General features: G+C 42.2%; 1 protein-coding gene across 2 annotated transcripts in view; it reads left to right on the forward strand.

Annotated features, from left to right (window-relative positions):
- The window catches only part of LOC139276074 (carbonic anhydrase 13-like), a 35,778-nt gene extending 18,784 nt beyond the window's left edge, over positions 1-16,994 (forward strand). For both annotated transcript variants that reach the window (XM_070893537.1, XM_070893528.1), the window contains exons 2-7: positions 68-268; positions 1,763-1,881; positions 3,923-4,018; positions 5,915-5,977; positions 6,629-6,784; positions 16,179-16,994. In XM_070893537.1, coding sequence (XP_070749638.1) covers positions 68-268; positions 1,763-1,881; positions 3,923-4,018; positions 5,915-5,977; positions 6,629-6,784; positions 16,179-16,289 — 746 coding nt within the window. In that variant the 3' untranslated portion in view covers positions 16,290-16,994. The remainder of the gene's footprint in view (positions 1-67; positions 269-1,762; positions 1,882-3,922; positions 4,019-5,914; positions 5,978-6,628; positions 6,785-16,178) is intronic.
- Positions 16,995-18,695: the final 1,701 nt, after the last annotated feature.

An 18,695-nucleotide genomic window follows, 5' to 3' on the forward strand; every position in this document is an offset into this window, starting at 1 on the left:
GCCTTTTCAAGAAGGTGCAATGGACCTTGGTGGATTTAAATTACCCGGCTCTAATTTCATGCTGCAGGTCCATCCCATTGGCACGAACAGTTTCCCATAGCGAAGGAAGGTTGCCGCCAGTCACCCATCGAGATCAAGAATGCGGAAACCAAGTACGACTCGAGCCTGCAGCCGCTGACCCTCCAGTACGACGCATCCAGCGCGAAAAGCCTCTGCAACACCGGCTTCTCGCTGCAGGTGGATTACGATGACTGCACAGACCGATCGGGTGAGTACGGGGTATGTTGGAAGTTGGATGGTACGATTTCCCCCGAGCCTTTCGTTACCAATGCTGTGCATTTGGGAGGAAGTGAAAGGCTCTTACAGCAGGGCCAGGGAAGCTCCAACCCGCTGTTGTGTATTTTCTAAAAGCAATACACTGCGGATGCTGGAATCTGAAATAAAAACCGAATGCTGGAAATACTCAGCGGGTCAGGCAGCATCTGTGGGAACAGAGTTAATGTTTCAGGCCGATGACCTTTCGTCAGTTCTGTCATCTCTCCTCAGATGCTGCCTGACCCGTTAAGTATTTCCGGCATTTTCTGTTATCTATTTCACGATAGAATTACACTCGTGTAGTTTCCAAATACTCCCCATTTTTTTTTTAGTCAAGCAGATGGGAAATTCCACCTTTCGTTCAAAGTGCAATCCTTATTTAATTCCCGAGGTTAAGTGCTGGAGGTGCCGGGCTGGGGGAAGAGAGGGAAGCGGTTAACGGCGTTTATTAAAACAGATTTGGGTCGAAGTGCAAAGACGGTCTGAAGGTGTGGGGTTGCGAAAGTTACATCGGGGAATGTAAGTGAGGAAAATCATTCGGATTGCCAGAGGAGCTGCTAAAATGAAAGGAAGAGATCAGTTTGAAGGATCGGATTGTGTGACAAGGCTGTCCAATCTAATTTGATCCATGTGCAATTGAAGTAAGTTGCAACCAATAGAAAGAGACTTTTTAATTAGAGCAATGTTTGGCGGCATGACCAAATTGTAACATTACTACAAGAATGGATGGCATAGAGTCATCGTACTCGACCTAGATTAACCTAATTGGGGAGTCTCTTTTACCCTCAACCCCCATAAAGCTACGCAAATGTTATTACTACTTTTGAAGGTAAATTCCTCATAGTTTATTGAAATTGGGAGCACTGAGAAATTTTGTAAAAACTTTTCTCGAGATTAAATAGATTGATTAAATTTCTTTTTATGGAAAATTGTGTATGATTTGAGGAAATAACCTTTTCTGGTTCTGTGCTTTCATATTGCCTAGTGTGATTTACATGACGGGAGGTATTGGGGGAAACTGAAAAGAGTATCTGAAGTAGTGGAAGATGCAGGGCATTTCCACTTCTGTACACCTTGATGGACCAGATGGTCTTCCTGTCTTTTTTTGTATAACAGAATGGGGCTAGAAGTGGCATCGGTTTTATTTTATCGGCTGATGAGAAAGGGATAACACCGCTTCTAAGTATTTCAGTCCATAATCAAAATGCTTGCAGGGAGCTACAATATGACACAATTGATGTACTATTGATCCTATAATGGCTTATTAAGGTCTCAAAACACAAACTGCTTATTGGTCTTCATGTTCTAAATGTACATTTTATTAAATTAATGCATAGTTTTAATATGATAGCAAATGAACTTTAGAGATAGATTGTACTGGAATGTCTGTCTTTGATATTATAACTAACTTTGCAATGTCAACATTGACACTACTTTTGTATGACAGTGCTGACGGGTGGCCCCCTTTGTGGAAAATATAGGCTACGTCAGTTCCACTTTCATTGGGGAGCCTGTGATGATCACGGCAGTGAACATGTAGTCGATGGACAAAATTATGCTGCAGAGGTAAGTGTGCATTTATGTGTGGACTTCTAAAGAAAAACAATATATATTTGGGAGAGGCACATTTAGTGTATTTAATTTAATTTAAAAAATCAATCTGGTAATTTTTGTTTCACTCTAGTCAGGTTCTGCTACATCTATGAACACAAATCGTATAGCAAAAGGCAACCCTGAACAGATCAACCTTTTATTAAAGTGGATGTGCTCAGCTGAGATCAGTTACAAGTATCCTCCGAGTATTTTTACCATGATAAAATAATGTTTATTCCTGGATGCTTCAGGTCCCATTCTGAAACAGTATTGGCTGAGTTTTGCTGTTGGTTAGATATAATAATCAGAAAATTGCATTCTTATCACATCAGGACACTAAATCCAGGAAGGAGACCTCTCCTGATCTTTAATGATCGTGAAATGTATCTGAGGTATTTAAAATGGTGAACAGAGATGAGCATTTAGGATAATTAATATTTAAAAACAAAAACCTGAAAATGCTGGATTGATATTTCTCTCTCTCTCTCTCTCTCTCTCTCTCTCTCTCTCTCTCTCTCTCTCTCTCTCTCTCTCTCTCTCTCTCTCTCTCTCTCTCTCTCTCTCTCTCTCTCAATGCAATTTGGTTAATTAGTTGGGGCTGACTGTACTTTAGTCACACTTGTATACACAAATATCCAGTGTTCGTAAGCTACAGTGAAGAGTTTAAACCAAGCCTGAGTACTGGCAGTTTTAAGTCTTTTCTGTTTGATCCAGTTTTTATTCTTTTTCTGACATCAGTTCAGTGCATGTGGAGATGAGGAGGTTGACTTATGAAGATAGGTTGAGCTTATACTCACTGGAGTTCAGAAGAATGAGAGGTGATCTTATTGAAACATAAGATAATGAGGGGGCTTGCCAAGGTGGATGCAGAGGGGATATTTCCACTTATAGGGGAGCTAAAACTAGGGGACATAGTCTCAGAATAAGGGGCTGCCCATTTAAAACTGATCAACAATAATGTTCAGTGAATGAATATAATGTCTGTGAAACATGTTCTATATTGAAAGTACTTATTCCTGACCACCATAAGTATCTATCCTTTTGGTTTAATAATGTGGACAAGGTAGTGTTGGTCAAAATAAGTAGACTTCAAAAGGAGGAGGTTCCCCACCAGCAGTAGTAAAAATTTTGGAAAACAAACCCTCTAATGTGATCCTAATCTGAGTATGTCTGACAGTCTCGGTGTGCATTTACACTGTAAATTAAGAGTAAATCACTCCTGAGTTTGCTGCAGATATATTGGGGGATTTGATGTTCAGGTTTGAATCTCTCAGCTGCTGTGAGTTTCACTTGTGTACATCATTGCGTAAATGCACCCCCCCCCCCCCCCCCCCAAAATATATCCAATACCCAAGTCTTAATTTGGAGATGAAATGGATTGGTTGGTGCCTCTGCCAAATTTTGATTGACAAGTTTCTTATTTTGCAAACCCAAGGAAGGTATAAAATGTGCAAGAAGCAATGTTAGAATCTGAAATACAAAAAAAGAGAGCGAGAGAGAGATCCTGCTTGTCTCATTATTGCCATCATTTTACCTTGCACCATAATCATTTGTCATATAAATCACTCCTGCCCTCAACCATATCCCCATTCTGTTTTATTCTTTTCCTGCCCCCCACCACTCTGTTTAAAACTTGTTCATCTCAAACATCTTCGTTATGATGATAAAAAGTCATAGACCTGAAATGTTAACACTGCAGCATGTGCTAAATTTGATAAGCCACCAAAATGGTAGTAAAAGCTTTCATCAACTAATACTAGAAAGACCAAACTGAGTTTTTCCTTTGATTTGCTGTAAATGGTCATCAGCCAGCCAAATCTGAGGTTAGTTTAGTGACTCTGCCTGCTAACAGCCCAGCTCTGACAGAAATATCAGCAGACTTACTTGAGTTAGATTAAGCGTATTGTAGTCGCAACATGTGTGACATGACCCAAAATTCCACTTATTGTTTGGTTTTGGTATGTTTAAGAAACAAACATGCTTTAACTGAGTCTATTGTGATTTTTGTTTCTAGCTTCACCTGGTGCATTGGAATGCAGAAAAGTATAGTGATTTTGCTGAGGCTGCTAAAGCACCTGATGGTCTGGCTGTAATTGGTGTCTTCCTTCAGGTATGAATGTTTATTTAATACGCTGGCTTTAAAATGTGTGCAATATTGGTCCGTGTCTTTTATTTTTCATTGATTTCTAAAGAAATCCATTTGCAAGTATTACACAGCATGTGTACTGTGTAGATCTATGGGAGGTAAAATTGGATATGACGTACATGACAAGTCAGGGGTGTGATGGAATAATTCCATTTGCCAGGATGGTTGCAATGACAACTGAATTTGAAGCTTGACTCCGCCCAGGTCAAAGCAGTCTACTTGATTGACATTTCATCCATTAGCCTAATCGTCTATCCCCCTCCAACACAAGTGTACCGCAGCTACAGTGTGTACCAGCTGCTGCAGCATAGTCGATGCTTTTTTTCACAGCACTTTCCAAACCGGTGACCTATAAATGACTTGGATGAAGGGACCAAGTGTAATGTAGCCAAGTTTTTTGATGATACAAAGATGGGTGGGAAAACAAATTGTGAGGAGGACACACAAAATCTGCAAAGGGATATAGACAGGCTAAGTGAGTGGGCAAAAATTTGTCAGATGGAGTAAAATGTGAGGTTATCCACTTTGGCAGAAAAAACAGAAGCAAATTATAATTGCAATTTTTCTCCATTTAAAAGTGCTGCAGTACAGAGGGAATTGGGGGTCCTTGTGCATGATTCTCAAAGTGAGTACTTGCTGTACTTGCATAATCAGGAAGGCAAATGGAATGTTGGCCTTTATTGCAAGGGGATAGAGTATAAAAGCAGAAGTCCTGCTACAACTGTACAGGGTATTGGTGAGGCCACACCTAGAGTACTGCATACAGTTTTGATCTCCATATTTAAGAAAGGATATACTTGCATTGGAGGCTGTTCAAATAAGGTTTACTAGGTTGATTCCAGAGATGAGGGGGTTGACTTATGAAGATAGATTGGGCCTATACATTGGAGTTCAGAAGAATGAGGTGATCTTATTGAAACAGAAGATAATGAGGGGGCTTGACGAGGTGGCTGCAGAGGATATTTCCACTGATGGGGGAACTAAAACTAGGACATAGTCTCAGAATAAAGGGCTGCCCATTTAAAACTGATGAGGAGGCATTTCTTTGAGGGTTGTAAATGTATGAAATTCTCTGCCCCAGAGAGCTGTGGAGGCTGGATCATTGAATATATTTAAGGTGGAGATAGATAGATTTTTTGATCGATAAGTGAATAAAGGGTTATGGGAAGTGGAGCTGAGTCCATGTTCAGATCAGCCATGATCTTATTAAATGGCAGAACAAGCTCGAGGGGCCAAATGGCCTACCCCTGTTCCTATTATGTTCTTATGACCTTCACCACCTAGAAGGACAAGGGCAGCAGGTACATAGGCTCCAAAGCAGTCAGTCCAATTGAAATAATTACATTTTTCAGATTTGTAGATGATCATGGAATCGATGGAAAACTCAATATGCAAAATTATGTAGATTTCCAATGACCTGCTCATAATTGCACAACTCACGATTGCTTGCAAGTAAATTGGGTCAACTTTACCAAGTGTCCTCTTACCCAGCATAATGGTTCCTTTCATCTTTGTTGTGTTTTTACTTAATGAATTTTTTTCATCCAATTTGTGAGCATTCCTCAGTGCATTGTCATGTGAGCAACCTTTAGTTGAACTCCATAATAATACCAGTCATTACTGCAGCGATAGCTCATGGTTGCTACAAGCCGAATTCTGAGTAATCCTGAAAAAAAAGAGCATTCTGTCAACCGGGGTAAAATATAATTACTATTTGGTGAATAGTAAAACATAAGCCTAGTATTAGTGGCGTTTAGATTCCTTAGTGGTGCAACTTCCTTGTGAACGTAAATGCAAATCTCAATAACCACAGGGGTCATGATCTGAACTTTTTTGAATAGTATCTTTTGTGACTTTCAGGTATGTGAAGAAAATCCAGCCCTGCATAAGATTCTTTGTTCTCTGGACTGCATTAAAAAAAAGGTACAATAGTGTGTGTTTAGCATATACCAGTGGTTAATTTAATGGGTTTAGGCCTCTACTAGATTATTCTCTTCAAACCAGAAGGACGAGTGTTTTTCCTTGTCTGTAAATCATGTTGCCCTGCTTCATGGCCTGATTATTTTTATATTATATTTTACAAAACCTTTTTATTTTATGTTCATTAAATCAGCATGTGCACTAATCTGCAGTTCTATCTGCATCCCTTTTTAATAAGGCTGAAGATCTTAAACCCTAGACATTTTTATAACTAGTGGTATTGCACATGGAGAATGAAGACTTAGCAGCCTACCCACTTTCATTTTTCATATTGGTCAGGGTGTAATGCAGGTTGTCTATTCATTATCGTCCATTTTGTGCTACCACCCAAGACCAATTTCACTCCCAGTATGTCAGAGGCTACATTCCAATCATTCACCATGGCACATGCATCCCTCCAGATATGTAGCTGGCCTCATGCAGTGGCTTGTTATCCATGAACCTTGTGTCACCAATACCTGATGCGTACAACGCACCAATGTGGACCACTTCATTTTCACTTCTTATCCAAACTGATTTCTGTGTCATTTATCATGGCTGACTGTAAACTTTAATTCATTACTTGAGGTCTAATCACAGTTCTTACTGTTTTAGGGTCTTAAAGTTGAATTCACAGACTTTAGCCCTTGTGCTCTGCTGCCTACTTGTCTCAATTATTGGACTTACCTGGGATCCCTGACCACTCCTCCTCTGCTTGAGAGTGTCATCTGGATTTTGCTTGAGAAGCCTATCACACTCAGCCCAGAACAGGTAATTAAATAAGCATGGATTGCTCAAAAATATCAACATAGTCCTAAATGTGATTATTGTTAAATGTATTGGTCCAAAAATTGCGGTTGGAGGCTTCCTGTGGGCGGATGCCTTCGACCAATTTTTTTTTAAACAGAAGTACCTGGTGGTCCCGGAGGAACTTAGACTTGCGGTCCGAGGTCTCCATTCGCAGTCCAGCGTATGGCCCCACGTATTCCAGGAGCGTATGTGCAGCCTGGGATCACATGGGCTGGACCAACCAATTAAAATGGAATATCCCCATTCACAGTGACGGTGAATTCCGTTTGTACGGATATCACCATTTCTATAAATGGGGATTTGTAGGATCTTGCGGAGACATTGTTGGTGGTATTTCTCCAGCGACTTGAGGTGTCTACTGTAAATGGTCCATGTTTCTGAGCCATACAGGAGGGCAGGTATTACGTGGGTAGATGCACCAACATTAGCGTCCTTGACCAGGCCAGCATTGAAGCACTGACCACACTTGATCAGCTCTGCTGGGCAAGCCACATAGTTCGCATGCCAGACATGAGACTCCCAAAGCAAGCGCTCTACTCGGAACTCCTTCATGGCAAATGAGCCAAAAGTGGGCAGCGGAAACGTTACAAGGGCACCCTTAAGGCCTCCCTGAAAGTGCAACATCCCCACTGGCATCTGGGAGACCCTGGCCAAAGACCACCCTAAGTGGAGGCAGTGCATCCGGGAGGGCGCTGAGCACCTTGAGTCTCGTTGCCGAGAGCATTCAGAAATCAAGCGCAGGCAGCAGAAAGAGCATGCGGCAAACCAGTCCCACCCACCCCTTCCCTCAACGACTATCTGTTCCACCTGTGACAGAGACTGGTTATCGTATTGGACTGTTCAGCCACCTAAGAACTCTTGTTAAGAGTGGAAGCAAGTCTTCCTCAATTCCGAGGGACTGCCAATGATGTGAAACACAAACATTTTAAATAATTAAGAGAAACACTTCACATATTTAAAATTAATTGTAATTTTTTTTAATAAGGGTAAAAACAAACTTGCCTTAATGGACAGGTTTTTAATATAAAAATTAATAACATTTTAATTTTCTCTTAAAACTACGCTGATAAAAGCAAGCTTAAGATTTTGAAGGACATTTATTGGGCAAATAGGCTAAATCTTTACCCACGAAGGCCTTTTTCCTGGGGATGCGTGCGATGTGTCAAGACATTTTGACAGTTTGCAAATGTCTGTTCTCGGCGCATGCGCATCGCGTGCCCAGAACCAGCACTTGCAGGGTCATGTCGTGTGCACCGAGAGGTCACGATTTACGGCCCACTGTTGAAACATTGAGCAAGAGGTCAGATATAAATACTTTTATAAAATAGCCAGAATATCTGAATAGAATACTTCTGAATATTTATTTAAATTCAGCCCCATTGTCTTTTCAGAAGATATATTTGACTACCATAGTTCAATGTTTACTGGAGTCCCAAACAAGACAATATATATGCATCCACTCAAACTCTTTCTGACAGAGCCAATGAAAGCCACTTGGAACAATTTCAAGACTTAAGAATAGCTGCAAACATTTCTTAGATATAAATTGAAATAGAACATGTACTATATCATACTGGGGTTTTAAATGTTCTGAGCAGCTATTAGCTGTGAATTTCCCAGGTTGTGATTAACTTCTGAGCAGCAGATGGTGGGTGTAGGATATAATTCAACCAGAGCTTCTCGGATGGTCATGGAGAATCCAGGCTGACATCGAAAAGAATAGCAAACTCTGACACGGCTGCATTGAATTGGGGTGCATGAGGCGATTGTGGGGGGAAATGCAACACCAAGGGAATGGTCAGAGTACCATCCATCCTAGAGGGGCAACTCCGAGGCCTGAAGGAAAGGTTTTTTTTGGGAAACTTAAACTTCTTCCCACCCCCAAGTACTTAAAAAAAAAAAAAAAAAAAAAAAAAACTAAAAGCCTATTTCTTGCCTGAATGCTCAAAACCAAGCTTTTGCATTTTTAGAGCTACAAGAGTTGGGTGAAGGATGCACCAAGAAATCAGTGAGGCTTGAACATGAAAACACTAAGCCTAGGCTGGACAACCTTGATAATAGTTGTATACATACAGTAGCTGATCCCCCTTGGTACTGCGCATAGGGAATCAAGACCAATCATAGTCTTTAGGTGAAGTGGGGGTCAGAAGGTGGACTAGGATACACAGATGTAATCTAGTCTCTATTCAATCCTTATTACATTTCTATTTTAAATTCTTACAACAACTTTTATTAATGTAATGCTTTTAACATAGTAAAATGTCCCACGGTGCTTGACCGGAGTGTAATAAAACAAAATTTGACACCCAGTTACATAAGGAGATATTTGGGCAGAAGACCAAAAGTTTGATCAAAGGTAGGTTTTAAGGAGCATCTTAAAGGAGGAAAGCGAGGCAGAGAGTGATAGGGAGGGAATTACAGGCCTTGGCAGCTGAAGGCATGGCCATCAATGGTGGAGCTATTAACATTGGGGTGCTTGGACCTGATTCCTTACATCCTAGGGTCTTAAGAGAAGTGGCTGCAGAGATACTGGATGTATTGGTTGTAATCTACCAAAATTCCCTGGATTCTGAGGCAGTCCCAGCAGATTGGAAAACCGCAAATGTAATGCCCCTATTTAAAAAAAGGAGGCAAACAAAAAAGCAGAAAACTATAGACCAGTTAGCCTAACAACTGTCGTTGGGGAAAATGCTGGAGTCCATTATTAAGGAAGCAGTAGGACATTTGGCAAAGCATTATTCAATCAAGCAGAATCAGCATGGCTTTATAAAAGGGAAATCATGTTTGACAAATTTGCTGGAGTTCTTTAAGGATGTAACGAGCAAGGTGGATAAGGGGGAATCTGTGGATGTGGTGTATTTGGAGCTCCAGAAGGCATTTGATAGGGTGCCACAAGAGGTTACTGCACAAGGTAAAAAGCTCATGGGATAATATATTAGCATGGATAGAGGATTGGCTAACTAACCAGTTGGCAAACTATGACTAGTGGGGTGCAAGCAGGTATCAGTGCTGGGTCCTCAACTATTCACAATTTATATTCATGACTTGGATGAAGGGACTGAGTAATGTAGCCAAGTTTGCTGATGATACAAAGATGAGTGGGAAAGCAAATTATGAAGACACACAAAATCTGCAAAGGGATATAGATAGACTAAGTGAGTGGGCAAAAATTTGGCAGATGGAGTATAATGTAGGAAAATGTGAGGTTATCCACTTTGGCGGAAATAATGGAAAAGCAAATTATAATTTAAATGGAGAAAAATTGCAAAGTGCTGCAGTGCAGAAGGACCTGGGAGTCCTTGTGCATGAAACGCAAACTTAGCATGCAGGTAAGGTAAATGGAACGTTGGCCTTTATTGCAAGGGGGTTCGAGTTTAAAAGCAGAAGTCCTGCTACAACTGTACAAGGTAATGGTGAGACAACACCTGGAGTACTGCGTACAGTTTTGGTCTCCATATTTAAGGAAGGATATACTTTCATTAGAGACTGTTCAGAGAAGGTTGATTCCAGAGATGAGGGGGTTATCTTATGAGTGTAGGTTGGTCCTACATTGGAATTCAGAAGAATGAGGTGATCTTATTGAAATTTATAAGATAATGAGGGGACTCGACAAGGTCGATGCAGAGAGGATATTTCCACATAGGGGAAACTAAAACTAGGGGACATAGTCTCAGAATAAGGGGCTGCCCATATAAAACTGATGAGGAGAAATTTATTTGAGGGTTGTAAATCTATGGCATTCAGTGCCTGAGTGCTGTGGAGGCTGGGTCATTGAATATATTTAAGGCAGAGATACAGATTTTTGAGTGAATGGGGAGCGGGTAGGGAAGTGGAGCTGAGTCCATGATCAGATCAGCCATGATACTGAATGGCAGAGCAGGTTTGAAGGGCCAAATGGCCTACTCCTGCACATATTTATGTTCTTAATCGGGAGCCAGTGTAGGTCCGTAAGCACCACGGTGATGGATGAACTGGACTTGGGGCAAGTTAGGACATGGACAGCAGTTTTGGATGTCCTCAAGTATACAGTGGATATAACGTAGTAAGCTGGTCATGACGACTGCATTGGAATAATCAAGACGAGAGGCATGAATGAGGATTTCAGCAGCACATGCACTGAGGCAGGGGTCCGACGATGTTCCAGAGGTGGAAATAGTGGGTCTTGGTGATGGCGCAGCTATGTAGTCATTTTCTGTAAACTTGCCACATGCTCCAGCCAGTTGAGATGCTGCTGTCTGCTGGGGAGGACTTTCTGCACTAGTTTGGTTAGATTTGGTGAGGTCGAGGAGGCAGAGCGGGATGTCGGAGGCCTATTTAGGCCCAACAGGATCGTCGGCAGTTCGGTGGGGAGTTGGAGGTGGAGCGGGACATCGAGGAGTCCTATAAAGGCCCAACAGGATCATCAGCAGTTCGGTGAGGTTGGTGGGGAGTTGGAGGTGGAGCGGGACATCGGAGTCCTATAAAGGCCCAACGGGATCATCAGCAGTTCGGTGAGGTTGGTGGGGAGTCGAGGAGGCCAGCTGGTGCAGCTGCAGTAGGGAGGCAAAAAAGTAGAAAGAAATCGAAAGGTGATGTCACAGCCAAGGGGGTAAGTGATTGGTAAGTAGTTTTTGTCGTTCTTTTCTTTATCAGTAAATAACATTTAGCATTGTTGCCAAATTAAGTTTATCTCTGGGTTAAGTCATGGCAGGAGAGCTCGGACACGTGTTATGCTCCTCCTGTACTATGGGAAGTCAGATGCTTCTGGTGTCCCTGACGACTACGTGTGCAGGAAGTGTGTCCGGCTGCAGCTCTTGACAGACCGCATTGTGGCACTGGAGCTGCAGGTGGATTCACTCTGGAGCATGCACAATGCTGAGAATGACATGAATAGCCCATTTACCTGCGGTAAGACCAACTCACTAAAGGGTACACAGCCAGATAGGGAATGGGTGACCAAGAGAGCAGTGCAAGGAAGGTTGTGCAGGGGTCCCCTGCGGTCATCCCCTTGCAAAACAGATACACTGCTTTGGGTACTGTTGAGGGGATGACTTATCAGGGAAGAACAGCAGCAGCCAAGTTCATGGCACCGTGGGTGGCTCTGCTGCACAGGAGGGCAGGCAAGAGTGGGAGAGCTATAGTGATAGGGGATTCAGTTGTAACGGGAATAGATAGACGTTTCTGCGACCGCACCCGAGACTCCAGGATGGTATGTTGCCTCCCTGGTGCAAGGGTCAAGGATGTCTCTGAGCGAGTGCAGGACATTCTGAAAAGGGAGGGTGAACAGCCAGTTGTCGTGGTGCATATAGCTAAAAAACATGAGGTCCTACAAGACGAATTTAGGGAGCTAGGAGCTAAATTTAAAAAGTAGGACCTCAAAAGTAGTAATCTCAGGATTGCTACCAGTGCCATGTGCTAGTCAGAGTAGGAATTGCAGAATAGCTCAGATGAATGTGGCTTGAGGAGTGGTGCAGCAGGGAGGGATTCAAATTCCTGGGACATTGGAACCGGTTCTGGGGGAGGTGGGACCAGTACAAACCGGATGATCTGCACCTGGGCAGGACTGGAACCAATGTCCTGGGGGAGTGTTTGCTAGTGCTGTTGGGAGGAGTTAAACTAATATGGCAGGGGGATGGGAACCTATGCAGGGAGACAGAGGGAAGTCGAATAGGGGCAGAAACAAAAGATAGAAAGAAGAAAAGTAAAAGTGGAGGGCAGAGAAACCTAAGGCAAAAAGGGCCACTTTACAGCAAAATTCTAAAGGGGAAAAGTGTGTTAAAGACAAGCCTGAAGGCTCTGTGCCTCAATGCGAGGAGTATTTGGAATAAGGTGGACAAATTAACTCTGCAGATAGCAGTTAACGGATATGATGTAATTGGCATCACGGAGACATGGCTCCAGGGTGACCAAGGCTGGGAACTCTATCAGGGATATTCAACATTTAGGAAGGATGGACAGAAAGGAAAAGGAGGTGGGGTGGCATTGCTGGTTAAAGATGAAATTAATATCAATAGTAAGAAAGGACATTAGCTTGGATGATGTGGAATCGGTATGGGTGGAGCTATAGAATACCAAGGGGCAGAAAACGCTAGTGGGAGTTGTGTACAGACCACCAAACAGTAGCAGTAAGGTTGGGGACAGCATCAAACAAGAAATTAGGCATGCATGCAATAAAGGTACAGCAGTTATCATGGGTGACTTTAATCTACATATTGATTGAGCTAACCAAACTGGTAGCAATGCAGTGGAGGAGGATTTCCTGGAGTGTATTAGGGATGGTTTTCTCGACCAATATGTCGAGGAACTGACCAGGGAGCTGGCCATCCTAGACTGGGTGATGTGTAATGAGAAAGGACTAATTAGCAATCCTGTTGTGAGACGCCTTGGGGAAGAGTGACCATGATATGGTAGAATTCTTTATTTAGGATGGAGACTGACTGTTAATTCAGAAATTAGGGTCCTGAGGTAAGGTAACTTTGATGGTTTGAGGCATGAATTGGCTAGAATAGACTGGCAAATGATTCTTAAAGGGTTGATGGTGGTTAGGCAATGGCAAACATTTAAAAATCACATGGATGAACTTCAACAATTGTACATCCCTGTCTGGAGTAAAAATAAAACGGGGAAGGTGGCTCAACCGTGGCTAACAAGGGAAATTAAGGATAGTGTTAAATCCAAGGAAGAGGCATATATATTGGCCAGAAAAAGCAGCAAACCTGAGGACGAGGAGAAATTTAGAATTCAGCAAGGGAGGATAAAGGGTTTAATTAGGAGGGAGAAAATGGAGTATGAGAAGAAGCTTGCCGGGAACATAAAAACTGACTTCAAAAGCTTCTATAGATTAGTGAAGACAAACGTAGGTCCCTTGCAGTCGGATTCAGGTGAATTTATAATGGGGAACAAAAAAATGGCAAACCAATTGAACAAATACATTGGTTCTGCCTTCACGAAGGAAGACACAAACAACCTTCTGGAAGTAGTAGGGGACTGAGTGTCTAGTGAGCAGGAGGAACTGAAGGATATCCTTATTAGGTGGGAAATTGTGTTTGGAAAATTGATGGGATTGAAGACCGATAAATTCCTGGGGCCTAATAGTCTGCATCCCAGAATACTTAAGGAAGTGTCCCTAGAAATCATGGATGCATTGGTGATCATTTTCCAACAGTCTATTGACTCTCTGGATCAGTTCCTATGGACTGGAAGGTAGCTAATGTAACACCACTTTTTAAAAAGGGAGGAAGAGAAAGCTGGTAATAGACCGGTTAGTCTGACATCAGTGGTGGGGAAAATGTTGGAATCAATTAAGGATGAAATAGCAGTGCATTTCGAAAGCAGTGACAGGATCAGTCCAAGTCAGCATGGATTTATGAAGGGGAAATCATGCTTGACAAATCTTCTGGAATTTTTTGAGGATGTAACAGTGGACAAGGGAGAACCAGTTGATGTGGTGTATTTGGACTTTCAAAAGGCTTTTGACAAGGTCCCACACAAGAGATTGGTGTGCAAAATCAAAGCACATGGTATTTGGGGTAATATACTGACGTGGATAGAGAACTGGTTGGCAGACAGGAAGCAGAGAGATGCACTAAACGGGTCCTTTTCAGAATGGCAGGCAGTGACTAGTGGAGTGCTGCAGGGCTCAGTGCTGGGACCCCAGCTATTTACAATATACATCAATGATTTGGATGAAGGAATTGAGTGTAATATTGCCAAGTTTGCAGATGACACTAAACTGGGTGGCGGTGTGAGCTGTGAGGGGGGCGCTAAGAGGCTGCAGGGTGACTTGGACAGGTTAGGTGAGTGGGCAGATGCAGTATAATGTGGATAAATGTGAGGTTATCCACTATGGGGGCAAAAACGCTAAGACAGAATATTACCTGAATGGTGGCAGATTAGGAAAAGGGGAGGTGCAATGAGACCTGGGTGTCATGGTTCATCAGTCATTGAAAGATGGCATACAGGTACAGCAGGTGGTGAAGAAGGCAAATGGTCTGTTGGCCTTCATAGCTAGGGGAGTTGAGTATAGGAGCAGGGAGGTCTTACTGCAGTTGTACAGGGCCTTGGTGAGGCCTCAGCTGGAATATTGTGTTCAGTTTTAGTCTCCTAATCTGAGGAAGGATGTTCATTCTATTGAGGGAGTGCAGCGCAGGCTCACCAGACTATTCCTGGGATGGCTGGACTGACATGAGGAGAGACTGAGCCTTTATACATTGGAGTTTAGAAGAATGAGAGGGGATCTCATGGAAACATACAAGATTCTGACGGGATAGGACAGGTTAGATGCGGGTAAATTCTTCCAGATGTTGGAAGTCTAGAACCAGTGGACACAATCTTAGGATAAGGGGTAGGCCATTTAGGACTAAGATGAGGAGAAATTTCTTCACTCAAAGTTGTTAACCTGTGGAATTCCCTGCAGCAGAGTTGTTGATGCCAGTTCATTGGATATATTCAAGAGGGAGTTAGATATGACCCTTAGGGGTATGGAGAGAAAGCAGGAAAGGGGTACTGAGGGAATGATCAGCCATGATCTTATTGAATGGTGGTGCAGGCTTGAAGGGCCGAATGGCCTACTCCTGCACCTATTTTCTATGTTTCTCAGCTCACTAGTCACTACTGAACCCTAATCTATTTTCAGATTCAGAGACTGTACTTGAGGGGACAAACCAAGGTATCTTGGTACGTTACCCATCTTTTAACAGATTAAAAAAAATACTGCGAGTCGGGTTCATATTAATATTTATTTATTAACAGGGTAACTGAGTTACACGTTTGTTGCTCCACTTTAGTTCTGCTGGTTGCCAAAGCCAGATGGCTCGTGACTTGAGAGGAAGTGAAACATAAGTCAGGAGCACACCCGTAGTTATGTCTGAGATTGGGAGGCTTACTCTTCAGAGTAAGAAACTGATTAAATGAGCAATGGCGCCACTCCAGCAACAGGAAAAATAAATCTGAATGGATCTTGTCTGGAATCTCTGAACTTTGTTGCCTGAGTGAAAGTGAAATACAGAATCTGAAAACCCTCCAAGAAGTTAAATGTTTTCACCCCACAGGGTATATTTCAATACTTTTACAAAGGTGTGACCATCCAATGATGCATTGATGCCTACATACACTGGAGATAACATCAGCGATTGTTAAATATGAGCACTCTCATGTCCACACACAAACCTTGAAAATGATAGCATCAATTAAAATTATTCAATGTTTGTTTATAGCACAAAATAAATTAAATGAATGCAGAAACCTTGACGTTGCCAAATGACAGTGGCAAAATTTGCCTTGTGTTTCTCCATGTATTGATTTAGTGAAGAATTGGGTGGGGCAGCAGATAGAGTTTTTAAAAATGAACTATCCTTATCACACTTGTATTTTCCAGATGGCAATGTTCCGCACCTTGGAGTTCTCCGGGCCAGATGATCCTATGCAAGACAACTACCGACCTCCCCAGCCTCTGAAATGCAGGGATATCCGAAGAAACTTCCAGTAAGGATTTGAATACAGCCAGCAGCTTGCCTCCCTCAACTGGCCCTGTCTAACCTGAGCAGCAATAAATAATCCCTGCCACTGTTCCCGCTGAGAGGTGCGCGCGTACGCGGCCGTGCGCTAATCAGAAAGGTCCCATGCAGGCCACACACCCGCTTTTACATTGTAAATACCACGCATCCACAGGTTTGAAAGCACCACGCATTAAAAGAGACGGGCTGCAAAGAACAAAGCACAGTTTACAGGGAACATTGATCCCTGACCCCCATCTCCCCACCGCCCGGCAAGAGTCGGAGTGGACAAGCAATTGTAAGAAGGCAGCCAATGTATTTAAGCACAAATTAATAAAACTGGGTCACCCAGAGAGGTTTGAGCAGCCGCTGAATTGTAATTGTGTTCCGGGATCTCAGTGAGCCTAACCGATTCACAAAATCTGAAGCAATTATTTCATCTGTTGAAAATAAAAAACTTGAAGACAGTCTGTAATTTAGTGAAGGACTAATCTGTAGCACTGGATATATTGTTCAAGTTTAATGAAATTGTATGTGTTTTTTAGTGATAACTAGTTTTAAAAAAGTTAATTATATTAAATATTCATTTTAAAGAGCAATAATTCTACAATTTACTCACTCCTGTTATCGTTCAACCAATGCAATAAGCGATGTAAGCCATAAGATTGAGTAATGAAATAAATGTTTCATTGACTTAGTATGCTGTCTCTTTTTTTGAAACGGATGTACTATCTCCATGTGGCAAGAATAGATTTCCAGTGCTGTCTTAATATTTCAGACTGCTATTTTTGACTCTTGCTGCTGCCAACTCCAAGCAATTTTGTACTTCCTCCACCAGGCATTTACATTTCGGCTTACCTAACATGACACTGAAAAAAATCCTCCAATACTACATTGAAGCTTCTCATCGCATAAGTGTTCTATTACTAAAATAAGCATTGAAAAGTATTTTTATGAAGGGGACATCATGGTTGAAAAAGCTAATCGTTTTTTTGAGATTGTAACTAGCAGGGTATTTGGATTTTCAGAAAGTATTTGATAATTGCCATACAAGAGGTTCTTGCACAAAATTAGAGCTTATGGGATTGGGGGTAATATATTAGCATGGATTGAGGATTCGCTCATCAGAGAGTAGGAATAAACGGGTCATTTTCAAGTTGGCAGGCTGTAACTAGTGGGGTAGCGCAAGGATCAGTGCTTGGACTTCATTATTACAATCTATAGCAGTGACTTGGATGAGGGGACCAAGTAATAACCAAGGGGACATAGAATGGTTACAGCACAGAAGGAGACCATTTGTCCCATCTAGTCTGCCGGCTCACTGCAAGAGTGCTTCAGCTAATCCCACTCCCATGCTCTGTCCCAGTAGCCCTGCAAATGTTTTTCCTTCAGGTAATGTATTCAAGTTTGCGGACAATACAAAGCTAGGTGGGAAAAGTAGTTGTGAGGAGGACGGCGGCTGGAAAGGGATATTGACAAGTTAAATGAGAAAAGAAAGAGAGACTTGTATTTATACAGTGCCTTTCACGATCACCAGACGTTTCAAAGTGCTTTACAGCCAATGAAGTACTTTTGGAATGTAGTCACTATTGTAATGTAGGAAACGCGGCAGTCAATTTGCACACATCAAACTCCTACAAACAGCAATGTGATAATGACCAGATAATCTGCTTTTGTTATGTTGATTGAGGGATAAATAGTGGCCAGGAAACCAGGGATAACTTCCCTGCTCTTCTTCAAAATAGTGCCATGCAATCTTTTATGCCCTCCTGAGGGCAGTCCTCTCAGCCGAGAGACAGCACCTCCAACAGTGCAACAACTCCCTCAGTACTGCACTGAAGTGTCAGCCTAGATTTATGTGCTCATGTTCCTGGAGTGGGATTTGAACCCACAACATTCTGATTCAGAGGCAAGTCTGCTACCTGCTGAGCCACAGGCAAGACCATGGCAGAGGGAATATAATGTGGAGAAATTTGAAGTTAACCACTTTGATTGGAAAAATAGAAAAGCGGAATATTTTTTTTAAAGCGTGAGATTGGAAAATGTTGATGTTCAGAGGAACCTGGGTGTCCTTGTTCACGAATCACTGAAAGTTAACATGCAGGTATAGTGAGCAATTAGGAAAGAAAATGTTGTTAGCCTTTATTACAAAAAGATTGGAATACAAGAGTAAAGAAGTCTTACTGGAATTATATAGGGCCTTGGTGAGACCACACCTGGAGTGCTGTGTGCAGTTTTATTCTCCTTACCTAAGAAAGAATATACTTGCCTTGGAGTGCAATTAAGGTTTACCAAACTAATTCCTATGAGAAGAGATTGAGGAGACTAGGCCTATATTCCCTACAATTTAGAAGAATAAGAGGTGATCTCATTGAAACATAAAATTCTTACAGGGCTTG

The sequence above is a fragment of the Pristiophorus japonicus genome, chromosome 1, assembly GCF_044704955.1.
Source record: "Pristiophorus japonicus isolate sPriJap1 chromosome 1, sPriJap1.hap1, whole genome shotgun sequence".
Taxonomy (NCBI): domain Eukaryota; kingdom Metazoa; phylum Chordata; class Chondrichthyes; family Pristiophoridae; genus Pristiophorus; species Pristiophorus japonicus.